The sequence below is a fragment of the Alligator sinensis genome, unplaced genomic scaffold, assembly GCF_000455745.1.
Source record: "Alligator sinensis unplaced genomic scaffold, ASM45574v1 scaffold578_1, whole genome shotgun sequence".
In the NCBI taxonomy this organism is placed as follows: domain Eukaryota; kingdom Metazoa; phylum Chordata; order Crocodylia; family Alligatoridae; genus Alligator; species Alligator sinensis.
Window position 1 is genome coordinate 102,965 of NW_005842887.1, and position 21,410 is coordinate 124,374.

General features: G+C 50.0%; 2 protein-coding genes across 2 annotated transcripts in view; one reads left to right on the top strand and one right to left on the bottom strand.

Annotated features, from left to right (window-relative positions):
• GSR (glutathione-disulfide reductase) overlaps positions 1-6,513 on the top strand; it is a gene marked incomplete at its 5' end in the record, with an annotated part of 50,427 nt that extends 43,914 nt beyond the window's left edge. Inside the window, 2 exons of the mRNA XM_006035904.2 lie at positions 2,061-2,194; positions 6,049-6,513. Coding sequence (XP_006035966.1) covers positions 2,061-2,194; positions 6,049-6,198 — 284 coding nt within the window. The remainder of the gene's footprint in view (positions 1-2,060; positions 2,195-6,048) is intronic.
• A 9,590-nt stretch (positions 6,514-16,103) lies between these two features.
• Positions 16,104-21,410, bottom strand: part of LOC102379976 (vitelline membrane outer layer protein 1 homolog) — a 7,538-nt gene continuing 2,231 nt past the window's right edge. Inside the window, exons 2-3 of the mRNA XM_025192090.1 lie at positions 17,221-17,336; positions 16,104-16,955 (exon numbers count right to left, since the gene is read on the bottom strand). Of these exons, the coding sequence (XP_025047875.1) occupies positions 16,649-16,955; positions 17,221-17,249 (336 nt within the window). The 5' untranslated portion in view covers positions 17,250-17,336 and the 3' untranslated portion in view covers positions 16,104-16,648. The remainder of the gene's footprint in view (positions 16,956-17,220; positions 17,337-21,410) is intronic.

Below are 21,410 nucleotides of genomic sequence, written 5' to 3' on the forward strand. Positions count from 1 at the left end.
GCTGCCCACCCCAGCTCTGTGCTGCTGCCACCCCCCTGGGCACAGGCTCCACACTGCAGCAAGCCCCAGCCCCATCTCTGCGCTCCAGCCCAGCTGCAGGCCGTCCTGTCCACCCCCACCCTTTCCCTGCCTGCTGCCTGGAGGGAACAGGACACCAGGGAAGCCTGCAGCAGTAGCTCTGTTCCCATGGGGGCGGGCCGGCCCTTCCACCCACAAGGGTGGGAATGAGGCACAATAGAGTTTGCTGGGGGCAGGCTTAGGTGCCTCGCTCCCATCCTCGTGGGAAGAAGGGCTGGGCAGGGCACAATTCATTGGGAGGTGCTGCAGGCTGGATGAAAGTGCCTGGCGGGCCAGATGCGGCCCATAGGCCATATTTTGCCCACCCCTAAGCTAGACACTCCCCCAAGACCTAACTGTTCCTTTCTATATGTTGAAGGTAGAGGGCAGTGGTAGCCAGCTTTGGGTGTGCTGTAGGGATAAGGGAGAGAGTAGTGCGCATGTGAGACAGAGTGTTGGGGAACTCTCTCCTAGGGACCTCTTCTGCCCCCCCCCCCCCCCTTAACCCCCCCCCCCCTTGAGACCCCAAATTCCTCCCCACCTATTGCTTGTTCCTCGCAACATTCCTTCCCTCCCCAGGGCAGAGCACTTCCTGCAGGTTCTGGGTGGGGTAGAGGTGGTAGAGGCATTAATGGCTGCAAAGCCTGCTCTGACCTTTTAGGGGTGGATTTCTGCATGCATAGCAGGGGTGTACACAGGAAGATGTCAGCATTGTAATAGGAGCCACTACCCTAGGGAAAAGGGGGTTGGGCTTTTTAAGGCTTGAAAGGCATGCAGGGATCTCTCCAGGTTCTTAACTACAGAGCTCTGCCACACCATGGCATTGTGACTATTTCCTAGCACTTCAAATTGGAGGGCCCTGTAAGTCATTATGACTAAAATGTTCCAAAGTTGAAATATTTTGAAATGGGGTAGGATTTGAAGCACTTCAAAAGAATGTTTGTTCATACTCTGAGTCTTTCACAGGGTAGGGTTAAGGCAGGGGTGGGCAAAATGCGGCCCGCAGGCTGGATGCAGCCCGCCAGGCCATTCTATCCGGCCTGCGGGGCCCCTAAAAAATTTAGAAAATTAATATTTATCTGCCCCTGGCTGCCTGTCATGTGGCCCTCGATGGCTTGCCAAAACTCAGTAAGCGGCCTTCTGCCCAAAATAATTGCCCGCCTCTGGGTTAAAGTGACTGGCCGTAACTGCATTTCTTAACCTTAATACACTTAGTTTTCTTTTGAAGTGGCTGCTGTTAATTCACTGTAACTGAGGCTGCTTAAAGACATTTAAAAAAAAAAAGTATTTTACTTTAAACTTGATGTGCTCCCACACCGATCCCAGTGCGTACCCAGAAAAGGCATTACATTAGTTAGACCCATCGCTCAATATCTGTATGGATCAGACACTTCAGTGGGGCTTTTTTGGCGCTTTTATCCAGCTGATTGAATCGGCTATTAGATAAAAGTGTCATAAAGCTACACTGAAGCGCCCAATCTATACAGACGCTGGGTCGAGCTAACACACTGCTTCTTCCAGTAAAGTGTGGGGGAGGTTTTGGGAGGTGGGGGTTAATGTCTATGAGCAGTCTCAGTTACTAGCTAAGATGTATTTTGTTTTCTTTCTTGAAAATCCATTAAAGTTGTGTGACTTAGGAGTTATATTTTAATAATATAAAAGGATTTTTCAAATAGGAGATGGTGGCATCTTTTGAAGCATCATGTTTTTCTAAAATATTTCTGGTTGATGGTCCAGATTCACTAGTTACCTTTTAAAATCTTGGGTATGATTCTTTACACTATGTAGTATTTCAGTCATTAAAAATATTCTTGGGCCCTGACTTATCTTAGTGATTAACTGTTTTTTTTATCGCTTACATAAAATTCTTTACAATGAAATGTACAGAAAATGTCCCTGTCTCAAGTTCATAAAATGTTCTTCTTGTTGCTCCTTTTTAAGTTCCTGCAGTGCATGTAATGTTTCTATTTCTCAAAGACCAGCATCTCTTACGTGTGTTCCAGAGGAAGCCATTTCTATGTATGGAACAGGGAATGTGAAGATCTACACGACCTCCTTTATTCCGATGTATCATGCAGTAACCAAAAGAAAAACTAAGTGTGTAATGAAACTGGTTTGTGCTGACAGAGAAGAAAAGGTAAGAAACATGTGATAAGAGCTTATAACTAAAATATTAAACACTTAATGATGCCTGTGGATAATGCTGTTTTGCACTCTTATTCAAGTTGGTTTGGTGTAAGGGGGGGATGGAAAATGTACAGTCCACTGGCAAGATCTGGCCTATGGAGCTACTCTGTCCCACCTGCTGGTCTAACAGCAGGTCACCAGAATTTGAGGGGTGTCACCAGGGGATGGGTTGCAGAATCCAAGGATGTCTATACACATGCTGCGGGCGTGGGGGGGTGCGCTTTAATTTCAACAGCTCCGAGACAGCTGCTCTAATTAAAACACCATGGTGTCATGTGAATTCAGTTTCCTGTGTTTCAAAATGGCCCTGGGAGCGCTTTAACTAGAGCTTGTTCAACAAGTTTTAGTTAAAGCTTGCCCACTACCATATTGAAATGTGGGATGCTGAACATATGTGACACACTGCAGTATGTCCAGCAGACTTAATGATTTATCTGGGTGATTAATCATTTTTTTATATTAAATATTACATTTAAAAGATTAATTGCGTCTGCTCTGACACGTTCTAATTGGAATGAGTCGGAGCACGCATATAGGCAACCCAAAGTTCTTGGGCTCTAGTGGACATTTCAGTTGGCAGAAGGAGGGTGAGCAATGGCTGATCAGGTCCTGATCACCTTCTAGCCACTTTGCCCATTGCCACTGCCACAGCCCCACCTCCTCAGCCTGTGGCCCCATGCTGGAGCTAAAGCTTCATCCACAGCACAGGTCACACATCTCTGATCCAGGACAGCAACAGCAGCAACTCCAGTTCTGACATGGGATACATGGTGGAAGCCAGAGCTGTGTTGCATGCCCCATGCCAGAGCTGTTGCCACCACTTTATGCCCTGCGTCAAAGCTAAAGCTGCTGCCACCATGTGCCCTGGGCTGGAAACACATTGGCTGCTTTACAGACATGAAAAAAACCAATGCTTTACTTTAAGCTTGGTACAGTGCATGCCCAAAAGAAGCATCGCATTATTTTGACCTGGCTCACCCAATGTCTGTATAGATCAGGCACTTCAATGGGGCTTTTTGGCACTTTTCTCTGATAGCTGATTGAATCAGCTTTAGATAAAAATGCCAACGCCCTGCTGGAGTGCCTGATCTATACAAATGCTGGGGAGCTGGGTTGAACTAAAGTGCTTCCTCTTCCGGTAAAATGCTAGGGTTTTGGCTTGGTTTTTTGGGGCTTTTTTGATTGGGGTGTGGTTTACGTCTGTCAGCAGCCTTTGTGCCCCAGGCTAAGTCCAGCCTGCAAAGAAGCCCTATGGTCCAAATCCAGTCTGGGGTGCAAAGTGAGTTTCACACCCTTAGTGTAAGGTAAAATAGCTGATTTAGAAAGTTTAATTCCAGCCCTCATTTATTTTAGTTATATATGTTTGTATGCATACATTATCTTTTGCTATGAAGGTCTGGTGGCAGTAGGAGCTGGAGCAGTGCAGGGTCCAGTGGTGGAGGGTGTGGCAGAAGCCCGCCTTCTGGTAGCCTGCTGGGCCAGATAAATCCATATCTTTTTATAATGTATATTATATATTACATTTAAAAGAATGTTTACAGAAAATTATTTAGATTGCAAAGTTATGCACAAAATTAGAAAACATCAGCATGTAACATGGATTTGACTCCCTTATTCTTCTAACCTGTACACTGAAATAAAAATAGCACATGCTTATTTTATTCAAACTGTATCATTAAGCATATGCCTGTGGGCCATATGTTGGGATAGCTCTGGTGTAGATGAAACAGACCTCAGCTGTTGTAAAGTGTTTGACTTAACACCACAGAAGAGTCTGACTGAAAAAAAATCTAGCACATATTTATATATAATACACATGCTAGTATTCTGTTCTTACAGATGCTACAGAATGCTGTTAGCAGATAACTAATGTAGTAAAATCTAGTACACCTTTTTATTCCTAATGCAAAGTTGGGTTTAGGAAGGCACAAACTTCAGGAGCTACCTGCGTCTGACTTGTACTCAAATATTTTTGATGCATTTATTTATGTGTTTTTATCTAACAGCTTAGGTTTAGGACAGCTTACAGGAAGAGAAACAGAACACTGTAAAAGGGCACCTATCATAAAGTAATATATAAAGCAGAAATCCACTGAACAACATCTGGGTCTAGCTAGGTGTGCCCAAGTAGAAAGGTCTTGTATTTCCAAAAGATGTCCAGGCTTGGGCTCTGGAGGGCCTCAAGGGGGAGTGTCAGAGCTGAGGAGCAACTGCTGAGAACAGCTTCCCATGTGTTTTCACCAAGTGTACTTTGCATACTGATGGTACTTATAGGAGGTTGCTCTTGGCTAACCTTAAGGATCACAATGGGGTACAAGGGAAAAGGCAGTCCCTTAGGTATGTAGGGCCCAGGCCATTTAGGGCCTTAATCATCAAAACTTGAATTGCTCCTGAGAAGATACTGGGAGCCAGTGCAGACGGTGGAGGGCTGGAGTTGTTCCTCAGCTTCCCACCTCATCAGAAGGCAGACAGCCATGTTCTGCACTAGCTGCAGCTTCTGAACATTTTTTAGGGGCAGCCCTATGTAGATGACAGAGCAGTAGTCTAGCCTTAAGGCTATGAAGGCATAGTTAATAATGGCCATCCAGACTAACACACAAACCATCCCAGACTCGCTAAATATTTCCTTCCCTTCACTTTGATCCTGAAAATTCCTTCTGAAGCTGTTATTAAGCCCTCAAAACCACTGCCATGTTGACAATCCCTGGGGCAATATCATACTCCTGCCCCCACAAACTGAGCACAGAAATGAGGCATACTTGTTTCCTTAGAGTTCACATGCTCCTCTCCTCAGTCACGACTCTGGCAAGCTGCTTCAGGTCAGTTAATTTGATCACTAATTAATGCTGAAAGTAGTTAGCAGGCATGAAGATACATACTGGAAGTCAAATCTACACAATAGTGTCACATTCTTCGCTCTTCTTCACATCTACTTAATGTAGGTCCATGCCGTTCTAAAACCAGAAGGGGGCATTAGATCAAAAAACCTGGCATGTGTAGAATGAGGTATCCTATTTCTCATTATTCCTACATAATAATGCAGTCTCCTAATCCAACCAAAGTCTGTCTTCCAGAAAGGCATTCAGTCTGCATTTGTAGGTTTTGAGAATCTACAAATTCCCTTAGCAGCTATAACCTTTGTGCCACATTTATGGCACAATTCCCAGTGAGAGTTGCCGGGAAAACAGTTTAAGTTGTGTTTGGGACAAGGGAAGGTACAACATCTGCTTCCAACTGTGTATCTTCTGATTTCTGGAGATTTAAATTTAGCCATTTTCTACACTCTAGAAGAGAAGCGTTGTTCAGACATAGTCAGGGTTGCTGAAAGTTTTTAAAGTTTTATTGGCTTGTATGCTTGTTCTGTGAAGACCTTTTGGCTAGAAGGCTCTAATGAATGCTAATTAGTATAGGTCTGGGGGTGTCAAACTCACTTGGGTCCCCAGGCCAGATCCACACTGCAGGGCTCCTTGTGGGCTGGATCTAACCTGGGGCATGAGGGCTGCCTTAGCAAAGACACAGGGAGGGGGGCAGGAACAGAGACAGTACAGGGTCCGATGGTGGTGGGGACTGGGGCCATACGTGGTCCAGTGGTGGCAGAAGCATAGGACCTGGGGAGGGGGTGGGGGGCAGAAGCCCAGCTTTCAGTGCCCTCTGGTAGCCTGGTGGGCTGGATAGAGTTGCTCCACAGGCCGAATCTGGTTCACAGGTGGTATATTTGACACCTCTGGTATAGGTTCCCCAGCTGTTTCACTTATGACTAATCTTGCATACTCATGGATACAAATTTTCTCTTATTCTTTGAAGGTGGTAGGACTGCATATGCAGGGACTGGGATGTGATGAAATGCTGCAAGGCTTTGCAGTGGCGATCAAAATGGGAGCAACAAAGGCTGACTTTGATAACACCATTGCCATTCATCCTACTTCAGCAGAAGAGCTGGTCACACTCCGTTAAATTTTTTTAATTCCTGGTGTTTGAAATCGGATTTGTAATATGATAATCAAAGCAACAAAATAGCTTGGAAGAATCAACTGTCATTGTCTTGGTGCTTTTTGTATCTTTCTTTTCTATAATTCTCCATATCTTGTTTAAATTCAGTTAATTTTTTATGTATGAATTTACTTTCTGGTGGAAGAAAATTCTCAACCAATGTTAGAAACAACTTATAGCATTACCTGAGGAGTAAAGCATCTGTTCGTTTAGTCTGGACCACATAATTTCTTGCCACTGTTAATTTAGAGTGAAAAATAATAAAATGGCCATTTCAAAGTTTCTGGCTCTTTCTTGCTTATCTGAATCTTGATTAACTTAGCCATGCACTTTCCACAGTCCTAAGGTTCAGAAGAGATGTCTCCATTTTTATTAATATAGCCATTGGTTCTCCAAGTTTTGTCTGCATACACATTTTCAATTTTGGATGCATCTCCCACCCTCTGCTTTGACTGGAGTCTTTTTGCCTTCTGACTACCTAGAGAGCATGGTTCAGGTCCACCCTTCCTTATACTTCTGTACCAAAAGGATAAAAGGTGGTACATGCTTCCTGCTTTTTAGTTCTTCTCAACTGCCTGGCTAGAGACGGAGCTTCTAACACATTCTTGGTGGTTTTAGCTTTAGGAAGTACTTCAGATGTGTACTCCCAATGCCTTTGCACTCCAGGTAGTGTGTAAAAGACTTCTAATTGGTATGTTCATTAATTATTTGGATGCCAGAAATGAGAGCTTCCTTAGCAAATTTGCAAACAATGCAAAACTGGGAACGTTTGTAAACAGAATGGACAATAGGGTAGAATACAGAAGGATCATGATATTGAAAAGGAACAATGAAAAGGGTAAAGGTATTGTCAACAATGAAAAGGTGCTACACAGGCAAAAATGAACAAATGCAGAACAGGTGATAACTGAAGGGTAGTCCTGTGGGAAAAGAGATTGAGATCTTAATTGATCACAGGTTCAATATGAGTTGGCTATGTGATGCATTTGCCTTTTTTTTGCAACTGTATTTGTGGCTGCATCATCTGGAGTACTAGATGTATGACATGGGAGGTGATAATACTTCCTGGCACTGGTTAGGTCTAATCTAGAGTAGATTCATAGATGTTAGGGTCAGAAGGGACCTCAATAGATCATCGAGTCCGACCCCCTGCATAAGCAGGAAAGAGTGCTGGGTCTAGATGACCCCAGCTAGATGCATATCTAACCTCCTCTTGAAGACCCCCAGGGTAGGGGGGGAGAGCACCACCTCCCTTGGGAGCCCGTTCCAGACCCTGGCCACTCTAACTGTGAAGAAGTTCTTCCTAATGTCCAATCTAAATCTGCTCTCTGCTAGCTTGTGGCCATTATTTCTTGTAACCCCCGGGGGCGCCTTGGTGAATAAATACTCACCAATTCCCTTCTGTGCCCCCGTGATGAACTTATAGGCAGCCACAAGGTCGCCTCTCAACCTTCTCTTGCGGAGGCTGAAAAGGTCCAGTTTCTCTAGTCTCTTCTCGTAGGGCTTGGTCTGTAGGCCCTTAACCATACGAGTGGCCCTTCTCTGGACCCTCTCCAGGTTATCCGCATCCCTCTTGAAGTGCGGCGCCCAGAATTGCACGCAGTACTCCAGCTGCGGTCTGACCAGCGCCCGATAGAGGGGAAGTATCACCTCCTTGGACCTATTCGTCATGCATCTGCTGATGCACGATAAAGTGCCATTGGCTTTTCTGATGGTTTCGTCACACTGCCGACTCATGTTCATCTTGGAGTCCACTAGGACTCCAAGATCCCTTTCCACTTCCGTGCCACCCAGCAGGTCATTCCCTAGGCTGTAGGTGTGCTGGCCATTTTTCCTCCCTAGGTGCAGCACTTTGCATTTCTCCTTGTTGAACTGCATTCTGTTGTTTTCTGCCCACTTGTCCAACCTGTCCAGATCTGCTTGCAGCTGTTCCCTGCCCTCCGGCGTGTCCACATCTCCCCATAGCTTTGTGTCATCTGCAAACTTGGACAGAGTACATTTCACTCCCTCGTCCAAGTCACTGATGAAGACATTCAAGAGTATCGGTCCAAGGACCGAACCCTGTGGGACCCCACTTCCCACACCCTTCCAGGTCGAAACCGACCCATCCACCACGACTCTCTGGGTGTGACCCTCCAGCCAATTCGCCACCCACTGGACTGTGTAGTCATCCAAGTCACAGCCTCTTAACTGGTTCACCAGTATGGGGTGGGATACTGTATCGAAGGCCTTCCTGAAGTCTAGATCTCTAACCCACAAGCCAAACACGGCCTGCAGAGCCTTGGGGATCTTATACGCATGCAGGGAGGCTGCTCTGATGTGCTGTAATTACGGTGCGTTGGAGCAGACTTGATTAATCAAGTTTGCTGAAGCATGGTAATTAACGTGCTCCAGCTGACTCCAGTGTCACGTGCATCAGCATCCCTGCTCTGAAAAATAGTGTTGGACTTTAAGCCTCATTTGACAAGCTTTAGTTCAAAGTGCCCTGCTGCCATTTTTCAGTGTGGGGACACTGATACATGTGATACTCTAGGTGCTTTTAATTAGCGTGGCTCTTAGAGTTGTCCTAATTAAAGTCCCCCCCTCCCCTCCTGCCTCCTGGATCATGTCTATAAATGGTCTTGGAGTACTGCCAGCCCTCACCGCTGGCAAAATCCTAAGTCCTGCAAGGCAGGTAGGAACCAGGCCACATTGGGGGTGATCCATGCCCCGTTCCCTCTGCCCAGTCAGGTTGGGGCCAGGGCCCATCTCCTTCCCCTTGCAGGGTTGGGCCATGCCCCCTCCCTGCTCCCAGCATGGGGCCAGGCCAAGCCCCCTTCCCCCACAGGGCTGGGCTGCTCTCCTCTGTGTGGCTGGATGGGGCCCTGCCGTGCTCATCCAGGGCACTGGATTGGGTCCACCTGCTGGATCTGGCCTGCAAAGGGATCAAGCACTATTCCTTTGGTTCACAGGCCAAAAAAGTTGAGCACCACTGATCTAGAGTATTGTGTGCAGTTCTGGGCTCTGCATTTTAAAAAAGGTGTGGAGATGTTAAAGATGGTCTAAACTGGGTGACAATACTAAAGGCCCTGGAAGGTAAACCATATAAGGAGAGGTTAAGAGAAATAAATGTGTTCAGCTTGCAGAAAAGGTGATTAAGAGGGGAGAAGAGAGCCCTTCAGATATTTGAAGACTACTGCAATAAAGAAGATGGAGAACTCTGAAGCAGTGGAGAAAAAGTGAATAGGAGATGTCACAATGGTTTGAAATTGCAACAAGGTAGTTTTGGACTGAACATTGGGAAAAACTTTGTCATTGTCTTAGCCATCAGCCAATCAAAATTCAGTGTGTGAATATATAATGGACAGCAGCTCACTCCATGCCCTTCAGCTGCTGAACCAAGGGAATCAGAAACCCATGTCATTCTCTTCTCCTTTTCCATTCCCCCACCCACTCAAGCAATTACAGCCTAAGATTTTTTTCTGCATGAACCTATGTTCATCCCGTCTGTTCCATGCTGCCCTGGGACCCTTGAGCAATGGATCCAGCCTCCAAAAGAAGGTGCCTAGGATTGCTCTGTGCCTAGATCTGCCCTCACCCCCCACTCCTTCCCTCCCCCCACCCCTTCCCCCACAACAGATTTACCAGCCCGATGCTGCTTTCCAAGCTGCCAGGCTGCATATCAGCAGTCGGATTGGTATTGGGCAAATGGCTTGTTAAAAATCAGCCCAAACACAGTACTTCTCGGTTGACAGAGTCAAAGGCTTTCATAAGTTCAAAGAAGTCCATGTAGAAAGGCTTATGTTGTTCCTGGCATTTCTCCTGCAGCTGGTGAAGATCACGTCAGTTGTGCCTCTCGATGCCTTAAAACCCACACTGAGATTCCAGAAGGAGCTCTTTAGCAAGTGGAAGGAGACGGTTCAGGAGGGTTCTCACAATGGTGAGACAGCAAGGTGATCCCTCCGTAATTTCCACAGTTTCCGACTTGTATCCCTTCTTAAAAACTGTCACAACCAAGGCATCCTTGAGGTCATCTGGCATTTCCTTATCATTCCAATCCTTAAGATGAGGACATGGAGCTGTGATGGTGACTCCTCTCCCTCCTGCTTGAAGATTTTGGTGGGGATTCCATCAGTTTCAGATGCCTTGTCATTCTTCATCTGCTTGATGGCTTTCCTCACCTCATCAGGGGCTGGAGGGATTCCAAGATCCTCTCTGGGTGTTGAGGGATGGAGTTGAGAAGACTCTAGTCAACAACAACCTCAACTAAGAAGGTCTTCAAAATGCTCCTTCCAATGAGCATTGATGGCTCCCCTTTCCTTGATCCGGTCTCTTCCATCCTTAGGTCTCAAGGGGGATGGTCCCTGAGTGCCTGGGCCATAGATGGCTTTGGTGGCATTGAAAAATAGCATTTCCTCCTCCACCCCCCAAACCTCACTGCAATGGAGAAAGCAGTGGCAAGTGGGCAGGAAATTGGGAAGGCAGTAGATCAAGCAGCCTGATCCCTGACCCTTGCCCCCTGACACCTGTCCTCCCCACTTCTACCCCCTGCTGCCTGCCTCTCCTCATGCCTGCATACCCCAGCACCCCCAGGGTGCCTGCCAACCTGCTACTTGCCCCGCATACCTGCACCCCTGGCACCTGCCCTCCCAAGTTGCCTGAACCCCTCTACCCCATCCCCACTGCCACTTACCCTCCAGCTCCAGCCACTGTCCCAGCCCCAACAGGGCTCCAGCCCCATTCCACGGTGGGGCATGGAGCACATGGTTGCTTTAGCCTGGCCCAGCCTAGCAGCATCTGATGCAGCAGCAGCAGCTCTGGCCACACATTTGGCACTGCTACTGCTGCTGAGGGAGGAAGTGGGGCTGGGGTAGGCACTGCCCAGCTGGGGCGGAGCAAGAGACAGAGCTGTGAGCTGCTCATCTGATGCCCCCTGGATTTGTGGCAGGGTGAAGGTGGGCTGCCGCTGCAGGTTAGGGCTAGGGCTGTGCTGAGCTCTTCTTGGCAGGGAGGCTGGGCCAGGCTGTGCCCAGGGCAGGCGGTGGTGGTGCTGGGAAGGAGGCCATGGTGGGGGGGAGCTACACCTACCTGAAAATTTGCTGTAGCCCCCCTCCCAGAGCCACTGTCACCTGCCCCAAATGCAGCCCAGCCAAGCCCCCCTGCCAGGAAGAGCTCGGTACATGTCCCCCCCCACCCATGGCATCCTGGGGTGTGCATAACAGTGGGAGCCAGCCCCCCAAACCCCCTGGACGAGCCACTCGCAGCTCCATCCTGTGTCCTGCCCTGCCCTAGCTGGGCAGCCCCTGTCTCAGCCACAGCCCCATTCCATCCTTCACTGCAGGGGCTTTGATTTGCCCCCCCGCCCCTTCTGTCCCCCTGCCCCTTCCCCCATAACAGACTTGCCAGCCAGACCTGGCTGCTCTCCATGCTGCTGTGCTGTGCTCCTGGCTCCCTGCATGCTACACTGCAGCTGCGCGCATGCATGGAGGGTTTATTGGCTACATTATCAGCCACATCAGCCAAAAAAAAATGATTGCCGATACTGTCAATTTTCCTTATATTGGTGCCAATCCGATATGGGACCAATGTATTGGTGCACCTCTAATAATAACTATAGTAACCTATGGGGACAACACTCACCCAGGACAATGAAACATCAAGCGAGCGGGAACCAGAGAGCAGTCTCCAGGCCCAGCTGCCAGTCCTAGACTGCTATCTGCCCCTGGGGTGAAAAGGGCATATAGATGCCCTATTTAGGGAACTATTTACAAGAATTGTTTACAGTAAATCCTACCCTCTCTGAGCCCCACAAAGTGCTCCCCACTGGAATTGCAGGCTAAGACTTAACTGACTTAGCTTTCTTTGTTGCAACTTGCTGCTAACAAATAGGAAGGAACTAGTTGAGAATGTGACAGTAGAAGGTAGGGGCAGATCCAGAGGGATGCAGTGGTGCAGTCACACCCCTCTTTTACCTCTGCTCTACTTTTGAAGTTTAAAATAGCGGTGCTTAACCTCTGATCCATGGGCCAAATATGTCATGTGGCATCATTTCATTCAATCCACAGGGTTCTCCACAGGGCTAGAAATTTGATGGCAGGGGAATGGTATCCATATTAATAGCCGCTTCCCTGCTGCAAGATTTCTAGATTTATGGGGAGTGTTGTGGGCAGGGTGACATGGCCCTTTGCATCAGATGACACCAGTCTGAGGTGGACTGGTGTGCTGAGTCACTTAAAAGCTGGAACTGATGCACAGGTTTGGGCCAGTGCATAAGATTGTACCTGTGCACCAACCTTGCATCAAGAATCCCATCCATTGGCCTAGCCCCAAAGCCACTCATCCAGCCCATGGGGCTGGAAGGTTGACTACCACTGGTTTAAAACAAGCTGCCTGACAGCAACAGCTGCATTTCTATTCAGGTGGAGCTGAGGGAATCAACTGACTTCAAGGTTCGTTATCAGAGATCCTGGGTTTCTCTGTTAAAACATCCAAAACTCTCTAATTAAAAAAAACCCCAATCCCTGTTTTTCTGCATTTAAAATGAAATGCCACTAATACATGTATATCAGTTGAACACAATGTTTTACTGATATATTTACCATTTTAAAGCAGTCTGGAAGTCTACCAGTGCTTCAAAATATATACAATGAAGTGTATGTCTGTATGTATGTATATTCACTTGTAACTCAAGAATGGCTGGTCCTATCCACTCTAAACCTTCCAAAATCACTGAATACCACCCCAAAAAAAAGATAGGTGTGGTATTTTTCACTTGACCCTTTTTAGGGCTTCCATTGACTGGGGTTACTTTGCTTCTCAGATAACAAACTGGTACCACTCCGTTTTGGATGCAGTGAATTCTTTTAAGAGAAAGAGAAATTTGAATGTTTATCTTGCTGGGATCCTATGACCCCTGGCTGACTTCCTGCCCCTGGGGCAGGGGGCTGGACTTGAAGATCTTCCGAGGTCTCTTCCAGCCCTAATGTCTTTGAAATCTATGAAAATCTATGAAATTCAGTTCAATTGTCATTATTGTATTGACGCTTGCCTTTTTTTTTCAGCTCAATTGCCATTATTATATTGACGCTTACCTTTTTTATTCACCACACATTAAATATTAAATGTTAAATATGTTGTACTAAGTTCTTTGAAAATACACAAACACAGCAATTACAAAAATAACAAGAATTTTATTTGGGCGAAGAACTAGTACTTCTGCTCGTCATTATAATAAAATTAATTCTAAATACCTATATGGCATTTGATTCTGTTGGTTTTTTTATCATGGAAAATCAGAACTCCCCCTGCCCCCTTTGCTCACCAGAATGTCAGTCCAGCTGTGGCTGCCCTCCCCACCCCGCTTTGTGGCAGTGAGCAGCCCTGATATGCCAGTGCCCCTCACTCCCAAGCCACAGCTCCCCCATCCCTGCCAGTGCTCCACACTCCCAACCCACAGCCCATGCCTATCCCCCACTCACTCCCTCCCGTGTAGAGGAAAGTCTGCTTTTATACGCATGTGGAAAAAATCCAAAATGACAATGTCATGGTGGTCTTTGGCAAATGTAGAACACTCCAATGCTGCAGTCACGCACACAGCACATTGTTTCTTTACTGCTGTTGACGACCCTACTCTTTCAACATCTTCTCTTCATCTCTTTTTGTTCTGTTTATGCTTAGCACTGGGGCGGCATGTAGGGGGTGCACACGGGTGCACGTGCACTTGTTGAGCATGGTGGTGCACCCCCTACAAAAAGGCGCCACCAAACACTGTTTGCGGTGCCTGTGGGTGGTCGCTGCTCGCCGTTCCACCACTGACACTGCCAGCAGCGTCTGCGAGCGGTCTGTGACCACCGCCAACATTGCCAGCAGCACCTGTGAGTCATCAACAACCCCTGGTCAGCACTTGCCACCCTCCCCCACCGCCAACAGCACCAGCGGTGTCTGCGGAAGCTCTGCACTTACTGCCACTGTGCTCCTGCTGCCACTGTGCCCCCCCAGCCGCTGGGGGCACGCGCCGTTCATGCTTGGCATTTTCCATGTGTTCTACAATCATTGGCTTTCGAATGTGATCTACACTAGCCTTGCTGCATGCAGTACAGAACAGCACAGTACCGTCAGTGTGAAATTTATCCTTGCCAAATGGAACAATTCATAGTATCATAGTTGGTAGGGTCGGAAGGGACCTGAGCAGATCATCAAGTCCGACCTCCTCCCATGGGCAGGAAAGAATGCTGGAGTCAAACGACCCCGGCCAGGTGATTGTCTAGCCTCCTTTTGAAAACCCCCAGAGTAGGGGTGAGGATCACCTCCTTGGACCTGCTTGTGATGCATCTGTGGATGCATGACAAAGTGTGGTTAGCCCTTTCTACCCCGTCCCCACATTGGCGGCCCACGTTTATCTTGGAATCAATAATGACTCCAAGATCCTTTTCTGTCTCTGCACTGATGAGAAGGGAGTTCCCCAGCCTGTAGGTATGCTGCTGGTTCTTCCTCCCCAGGTGTAGTACCTTGGTATTGAAACACATCCTATTCTCATCCGCCCACCTCTATAACCTGTCCAGATCTAGTTGTAGCCTGTCCCTCCCTTGTAGCGTGCTCACTTCTCCCCACATCTTAGTGTCATCTGCGAATGTGAACAAGGTGCTTTTCACCCCCTTGTCCAAGTTGCTGATGAAGATATAGAACAGTGGGGGCCCAAGGACCGAGCCCTGGGGAATCCCACTGGCCACGTCCCTCCAGGTTGAAAAAGACCCATCCACCACCACGCTCTGTGTGTGGCCCTCCAGCCAATTCGGTCAATAGGGGTGGCTTTTTCACTCTTTGGCATCTTTTCTAGACTTAAATGAAATATATGGAGGCTGAAGTAAAATTTGAGCTGAATCGGCTGGCACTGCCTGCAGGAGTTGCCCCAGTGCAGCCCCTCAGCAGCTGCTCAGAGATCACAGACAGAGGCTATGTCCCTGTTGCAGAGAAAGGCAACTTCCCCCCTCCCCTCCACCCTTCATTCCATGTCTGTACCAATCTGATCAGGGGAAAATTCATTCCTGACCCTAATGCAGCGTCAGTTTGATTCTGACCTGGAGAGGCAAGACCGTAGCCAGGACCCTCCGGAGCTGAGTCTCACATTCCCAACCAGTGGCTCACCAAACTATTCTTGAATACCTCTGATGCCTAGAAAATGGTATTTAGGGGTTTACTTTTGGGAATTGGCTTGTAGGTAAAGTAGATATGCATTAGAACAATAGTCCAGGGCAATAGCGCAGGTTAATTGATTTCTAAAAACCTGTTTCTGAAAGTTTCCTCAAGGCCCACTTTGCCTGACAGGCAAGCAGCAAGCAGACACACAGGCTGGGAAATTAAAGATGTATTCCATTGCAATTGCACTGGAAGTACTTCTGGTCCACTTCTGGTTCTGCTGGGAAGTGCGCAAGGTAATTACCATGCTCCAGCAGACTTGATTATTTACAGTGCGTCAGAGCAGCTTCCCTGCACATGTATAGGAGTCCTATGGGATTCCCTGATTGAAGTAGGGCCTACCACCCCAGGAAGACATGACCTTTGGCGCCACACCTTTCCCTTGTCCCAGGTTTCTTTATTCCAAGACACTGGTTTGCCTGATCATCCACTGCTCCCAGTGGATCTTGGAAGGCAGCTACAGTGCATTTTAACAAGATTACATTTTTCAGGATTCCCAATTCATTCAGGACCCCAGAGCTCTGTAAAGGGCGTTCTTTACCCAGTCCTTCCCCTCCCCTGGATTTTGCCACTCTAGGTGCTCACTGTTTTGGAACACTTTATTTTCCCCAGCTCTGTTCCACAGCACAGCCACCCTGTCTAGTTTGCTGCCCCCTCAAGATTCAAAAGCTGTTCCACTCCAGTGCAGTCTGCTATGCAGGGGCTTTATTGGAAGCTCAAACCAAAGAGAAATGAAGTTTCCTCAGGGGTGTTGCTAGTAGAGAAGGATATACATAGTGACCTAACAGGCAGATTTGTGTTAGGAGTTTGGGGATGATTCTGGGAGGTGAGACCAGATTTTGGGGAATAGTCAATGAAGTTCCCAGAGATACCCTATCCCATGGTGAGTGATCAAGGAATAGCTGGATCCTTGGGTGGGGATCATTAGGGATATATGTGAGGTGGAATCCATAGGATTAGGGCTCTGGGGACAGACTGGACATCTAGAAGGAGGGTAGGTGCTCTGTGAAAGTAGATCTAGAGGTTGGGGGTTCTGCAAGTGAGGACTTTGGAGGGCCCCCTAGCATCTGTGGGTGAATACTCTGGAGTTCAGGGCTCTCAACATGTGGACCCTATGGAAAGCTCCATGCTAGCAGATCTAGAATTAGGGTCTCTTGGGGTGGGGCTCTGGAGACAGACCAGAGCTCTGTAGGACAGATCTGGGTATAGGTGTCTGAGGTTGGGAGCTGAAAGTGGTGCTTCAGTGGTTGCAGCAGAAGAAGCGTACATCATTGAGGGCTGTGTCATCTTTTCCCATTCCCCGGGGGGCCTCCTGCCGTGTTTCGATGCCACATATACTTTTAGTGCATGACTGACTCCAGACACCCCACTCCCCCCAGTCTGGCCCTGGTGGCTCTAGGGTCTCCCCACCAGAGCAGGTAAAACGGGCATTGGTGGCTGCCAAGTTATCATGAAGAAAGCCATGTTGTGGGGGCTGGACCCTCAGTGAAAAGCGCACCAGGTAGCCATGATGGGGACACCACTTGGGTTGAGACCAGATACCCCACCTGCAGAAAGAAAAAAAAATGAAGAAAAAAAAGAAAGAAAGAATGAGTGAGTCATGGAGATCAATGCCCAGGGCCTGTCAAGTGAAGGGGTGGGGGGTGGGCAACGGAGGTCTAGATGCTAGCCAGAAGGGGTAGATGTGCCCTTAAGGGATTCTGTGGTGCCCAGGGAGGATAGAGAAATGAAGTGCAGAGCCCTGAGGAAGCAGGGGGTTGGGGCTATCACACAGAGAGAATGGGATGGAGGTAGCAGAGTGGGGTCACTCACTTGCCGCTCTGGGACTCCACTGTGTACATGCTGTCCTGGGCTTTTCCCTGGAAGCAGTGCAGTCGGATCCCATTCAGTGCTGTGTCATCCCTGTGGGACCCCTGGGGTGGCTCTACCTGGGAAGGGGTAACAACAAAGCAGAGGGAAGGAAATGAAACTGAATTCCATTTGCACTCCAGGGGAAAGAGACCTCAGTACCCAGGATGGGTACAGATTTCCTTTAGGAAGGGAGAAAAATGTCCCATTCATTCAAAATGACATCAGAGCAGAAAGCTGTTCTCCAAAGAGGGGAGAACAGGGCTCGAGTGTACAGGACAGTGCAGGACACTTGCCCATAAGGAATGGATCCCAGGCATTCAGACTTACCTTAAAGCTGACTCCATTGGCATAAAACCCCTCTGGACACATCTCAGGCCAGGCCCAGTCACCCCAGAGTCCCCCATTGGACACGTCAATTAGGGAAATGTAGGGCCTAGCACCTTCCAGCAGCAGCCCTGCCCTTGCATCCACAGAGAGCAGAACCAGGAGCACTGTGCCTAAGTAGTCAGCCATTGCTAACCTTTCTAATGCTGGCCCTGCAGTGCTTTTATACCTCCAAGAAGCCCAAACCCCCTTATCATGAGCATGGAGATCCTGTTTCATAGGGACAGGAGCATTGGCAGAGGGGATATGGCAGGTGGTGGCCTCCCAGCCCGGCTCTGGTTACCCTCCCAGCAAACCTATTGGCACCATTCAGCTAGTTGCCTGAGAAAGGATTAGCACTATAAAGAGAATGCCGAAGAACCTGAGACTAATCTTCTCAACAGCAAGGAGAAGGGGAACTGGAAAAACCAGGTGCAGGGAACTCTATACACCACTAATCCTTCTTGCCTGTGGCTGGGCAAATCTCTGTGCCACCACCTCACACCTCATCACACTGTGGGGGTGAGTGCTCCAACATGCACGTTTGTGAGGGCCTGTCAGGCTGCATGTGGCAGCGCGGGTATGGTGGGTCAGTGTGCCAGTGCTGCATAAAGGTCAAGGCCTTGCAGGCACAGTGGGTCACTGTCACCGACCACAACCGCTGGTTGGGGACTGCCCGCAAGTCCATGCCCTTTATGCAGCAGCTAGATGACATCCTCGCATCCCGGGACCCTGGCCTGAGCCATGCCATCTACTCAAGCACGGGTGGCCTACCCAAGCTTCCACTGCAGCCTGGCACCCACGGTGATGCATCACTGCTTGAGAGCCTCTCAGTCCACCAGGAGCCCGTCCTGCCACAGTCCCTGTCCCCAGCCTCATCAAGCAGCTCTGGGAGCCCCACTAGCCCACTAGCCCCAGGTGTGCAGCCCCACCCAGGAGGTCAAGCTGGCCATGGCACTGCCAGCCCTTAGCAGCTCCAGCTCCTCCCTGGAGGTGGCCTCTGCCCAGGCAGCTGGATGCTGTACTCCAGGACACCACTGGGAGCCATCCTTGCCACCAGTGAGGACTGACTCCAGTCTCTGGGCACTCCTGCCACGTCCACCTGGTAAGTTCTGTACTGGGGGTGGAGGGGAAGCAAGGGGAGGAGGGCCCTCCCCACCTCTGCCCTTGCCCCTGGCCTTGCGCCCCGTCCCTGACCAGCCCAACCATGCTCCCCTGGTCCCAGGCCCCCCTACTTCCCCCTTCCCCAACACCACACAGGGAGGTGGAAGAGAGTACAACACTTTATTGAGCAGTCTGTGCCCCTGCAGCTAGGCGAGCACAGGCCTCTCACATGTGGAGGAATGCGTCCATGCCAGCAGTGATGTCCTCGGTTGTGGGGGGCAGGGATGTGTAGCGCAGCCACAGGCAGCCCTCCAGGCAGTGACAGAGGTTGCAGGGCAGAGCAAACTTGCCCTCCACACTGTTGAAGCTCAGGGTCCCATGCCACATTCACAGGTGCACCTGAGGCACCATGGCAATCAGCAGCAGGGCATAGTGGGTTGGACACCCCTCTGTCCATGTAAACAGCTCCTCGTGTTGTGCCCGGGATACTCTTAGCAGGGGCATGCTTGAGTGCAGACCTGGTGCAGTGGGAGGCTGGCCCCTGGGTACCTTCCTGGAGAGGACCCCCTGGAGGGAGGGTGGAGGTGCCAACAGCTCTGTTCCCCAGTTGGCTGGGAGCCCCTTGCCCTTGCACCCTGAGGCTGGGCACTGGGGATTTGGTGGCAGCACAAGAGACAGGCTGGCCTGCAAGAGCAGAAGGGGAAGAGTGGCTCTGGAGCCACGGCAGCACATGCTCCCAGGAGCCAGGCTTGTCCTGGCTTGCAAAGGGGCCTGGGGAGGCAGGCTGCTTGCAGCCAGCACCCAGCAGGGAGTGAGGGGGGATGGGGGGGCTCAGCCAGTGGCTGCCTGTGCCAGGTCCTGCCTGGCCAACTTATCATGGTCCCCGGGCATCCGTGCATGCATGACCCGCAATTCGAGGCCAGGCAGCACACAGCCCCCTGATACTGAGCACAGGATTCGAATTACTCTTTGACTCTTGGGGGAGTCTTAAAAAAAAAATCGGGCTGCCCATTATGATGCCCTAACAAAATCAGAGACCCCCTAAATTATGATTTTCAGATTTTACAGGGGGGCTCTTGTCTTTTATGGCGGGGCTCAGCCCCCCCCCCGTACAGCTCCCCTGTAATTCGAACCCTGATTGAACATGTTATGTCAAAAATGTTGCAAACTCTCACAAACAGCGAATGGCTGGCGGGGCTTGCTCGGGGGAATGGCAGCTGCTGCTCTGCCCCACCACAGGGACTGGGATGCTGGATGCCTGTCCCTAGGCTCCACCTCCTAGGCACCCTAGCCCACTGCTCCCCACCGCAGAAGGGCAAACGCAGCACCGCCTAGGGGTCTGCGTAAGGGTTGTCTGTGTAGGGCAGAGAGTTCTTTATTGGTGGTGGGTGAGGTGGGTGGTTGAGAGGCTCTGTGGTGAAGTGGAGAGGGGGAGACAGGGTCTGGTGTGGGGTGGGGGGGGCTTTGTTGTGGGGGGAAGAGGACAAAAGTGCTTTTCTGAGAACTGTCCACAGTGAATGTGGTGCTGGGGGAGCACTGTGGGGATGGGATCGTAGGGTCCAGGCAGGCTACAGTGGGGAATGCAGGAGCAGGTGGTCAGCCAGCACCTCTCACACCTGGTGCCCTGGTCCCCACTAGTGGATAAGCGGCATGCTCGGGGCCGCAGCCAAGGGGTCACTGCTGTTGCTGCCACTGGTGCTCCCAGTGCCAGGCGTCCTCTGCCTGCTGTCTCCTTCACCCAGGTTTCAGCAAGCAACTCCCTTCAGGCCTTGCAGATGTTATGTAGCATGCAAGCTGCAACAATGACCCAAGGGATGTTGGCCTTGGTGACTCTGAGGCAGGTGGTGAAGGTGTGCCAGTGTCCCTTCAGGCAGCTGAAGGCACGCTCCATCAGTGTGTGGGTCTGGCCCAGGCACCAAGTGAAGTGTGTCTGGTGGGGGACCAGCTGGCTGGTGTAGGGCTGCATGAGCCAAGAGAGGAGCAGCTAGGCAGGGTCCCCAGTGAGGAGGGGCAGGACTGCCACTGTACCCAGCTGGAGGTCTGGCACCCCAGGCATAAAGTGCCTGCTCTCCAGGGCTGGCAAAATAGAGTTGTGGAAAACAGAGGCATCATGCGTGCTGCCCCTCAGCTGATGCTCGTGTCAGTGAAGGCACTGCAGTGCTTGACAACAGCCTGGAGCATGACAGAGTGGAAGCCCCGCCAGCTGTGGTAGGGGAGGTCGCTGTGGGGTGGGCAGGTGACAGAGATGTGGGTCTCATCCAGGCCCCGATGTACTGGGGGAAGCCCACAGCACAGAACCCCACCAGTCCCTCCAGAGGGTCATGCACCCAGAGCACAGTATGCCTCAACACATCCTGGAGGGTGCCACACACCTCCAGGATGGCGTCCCCAGTGGTGGCCTTTCCCATACCAAAGAGGTGGCCAACATAGTGAGGCTGGCAGGCATGGTCAGCTTGAGCAAGGTGATGGCTAGCTGGGTCTCTGTGGGGAAGGGCAGTCATATGGTGGGGGCCTGCTGCTCTAGGTGTGGGTGGAGCTGCTCAAGGAGCTTCTGCAAGGTGGCCTGGGTCATGCAAAAGGACTCCAGCCATTGCTTATCATGCCAGATGGTCTGGACAACATGCAGCTACCAGTACTGGCTGGCCCAGGAGTGTGTGGATGGCACCGCTGGTGTCCAGGTGCAG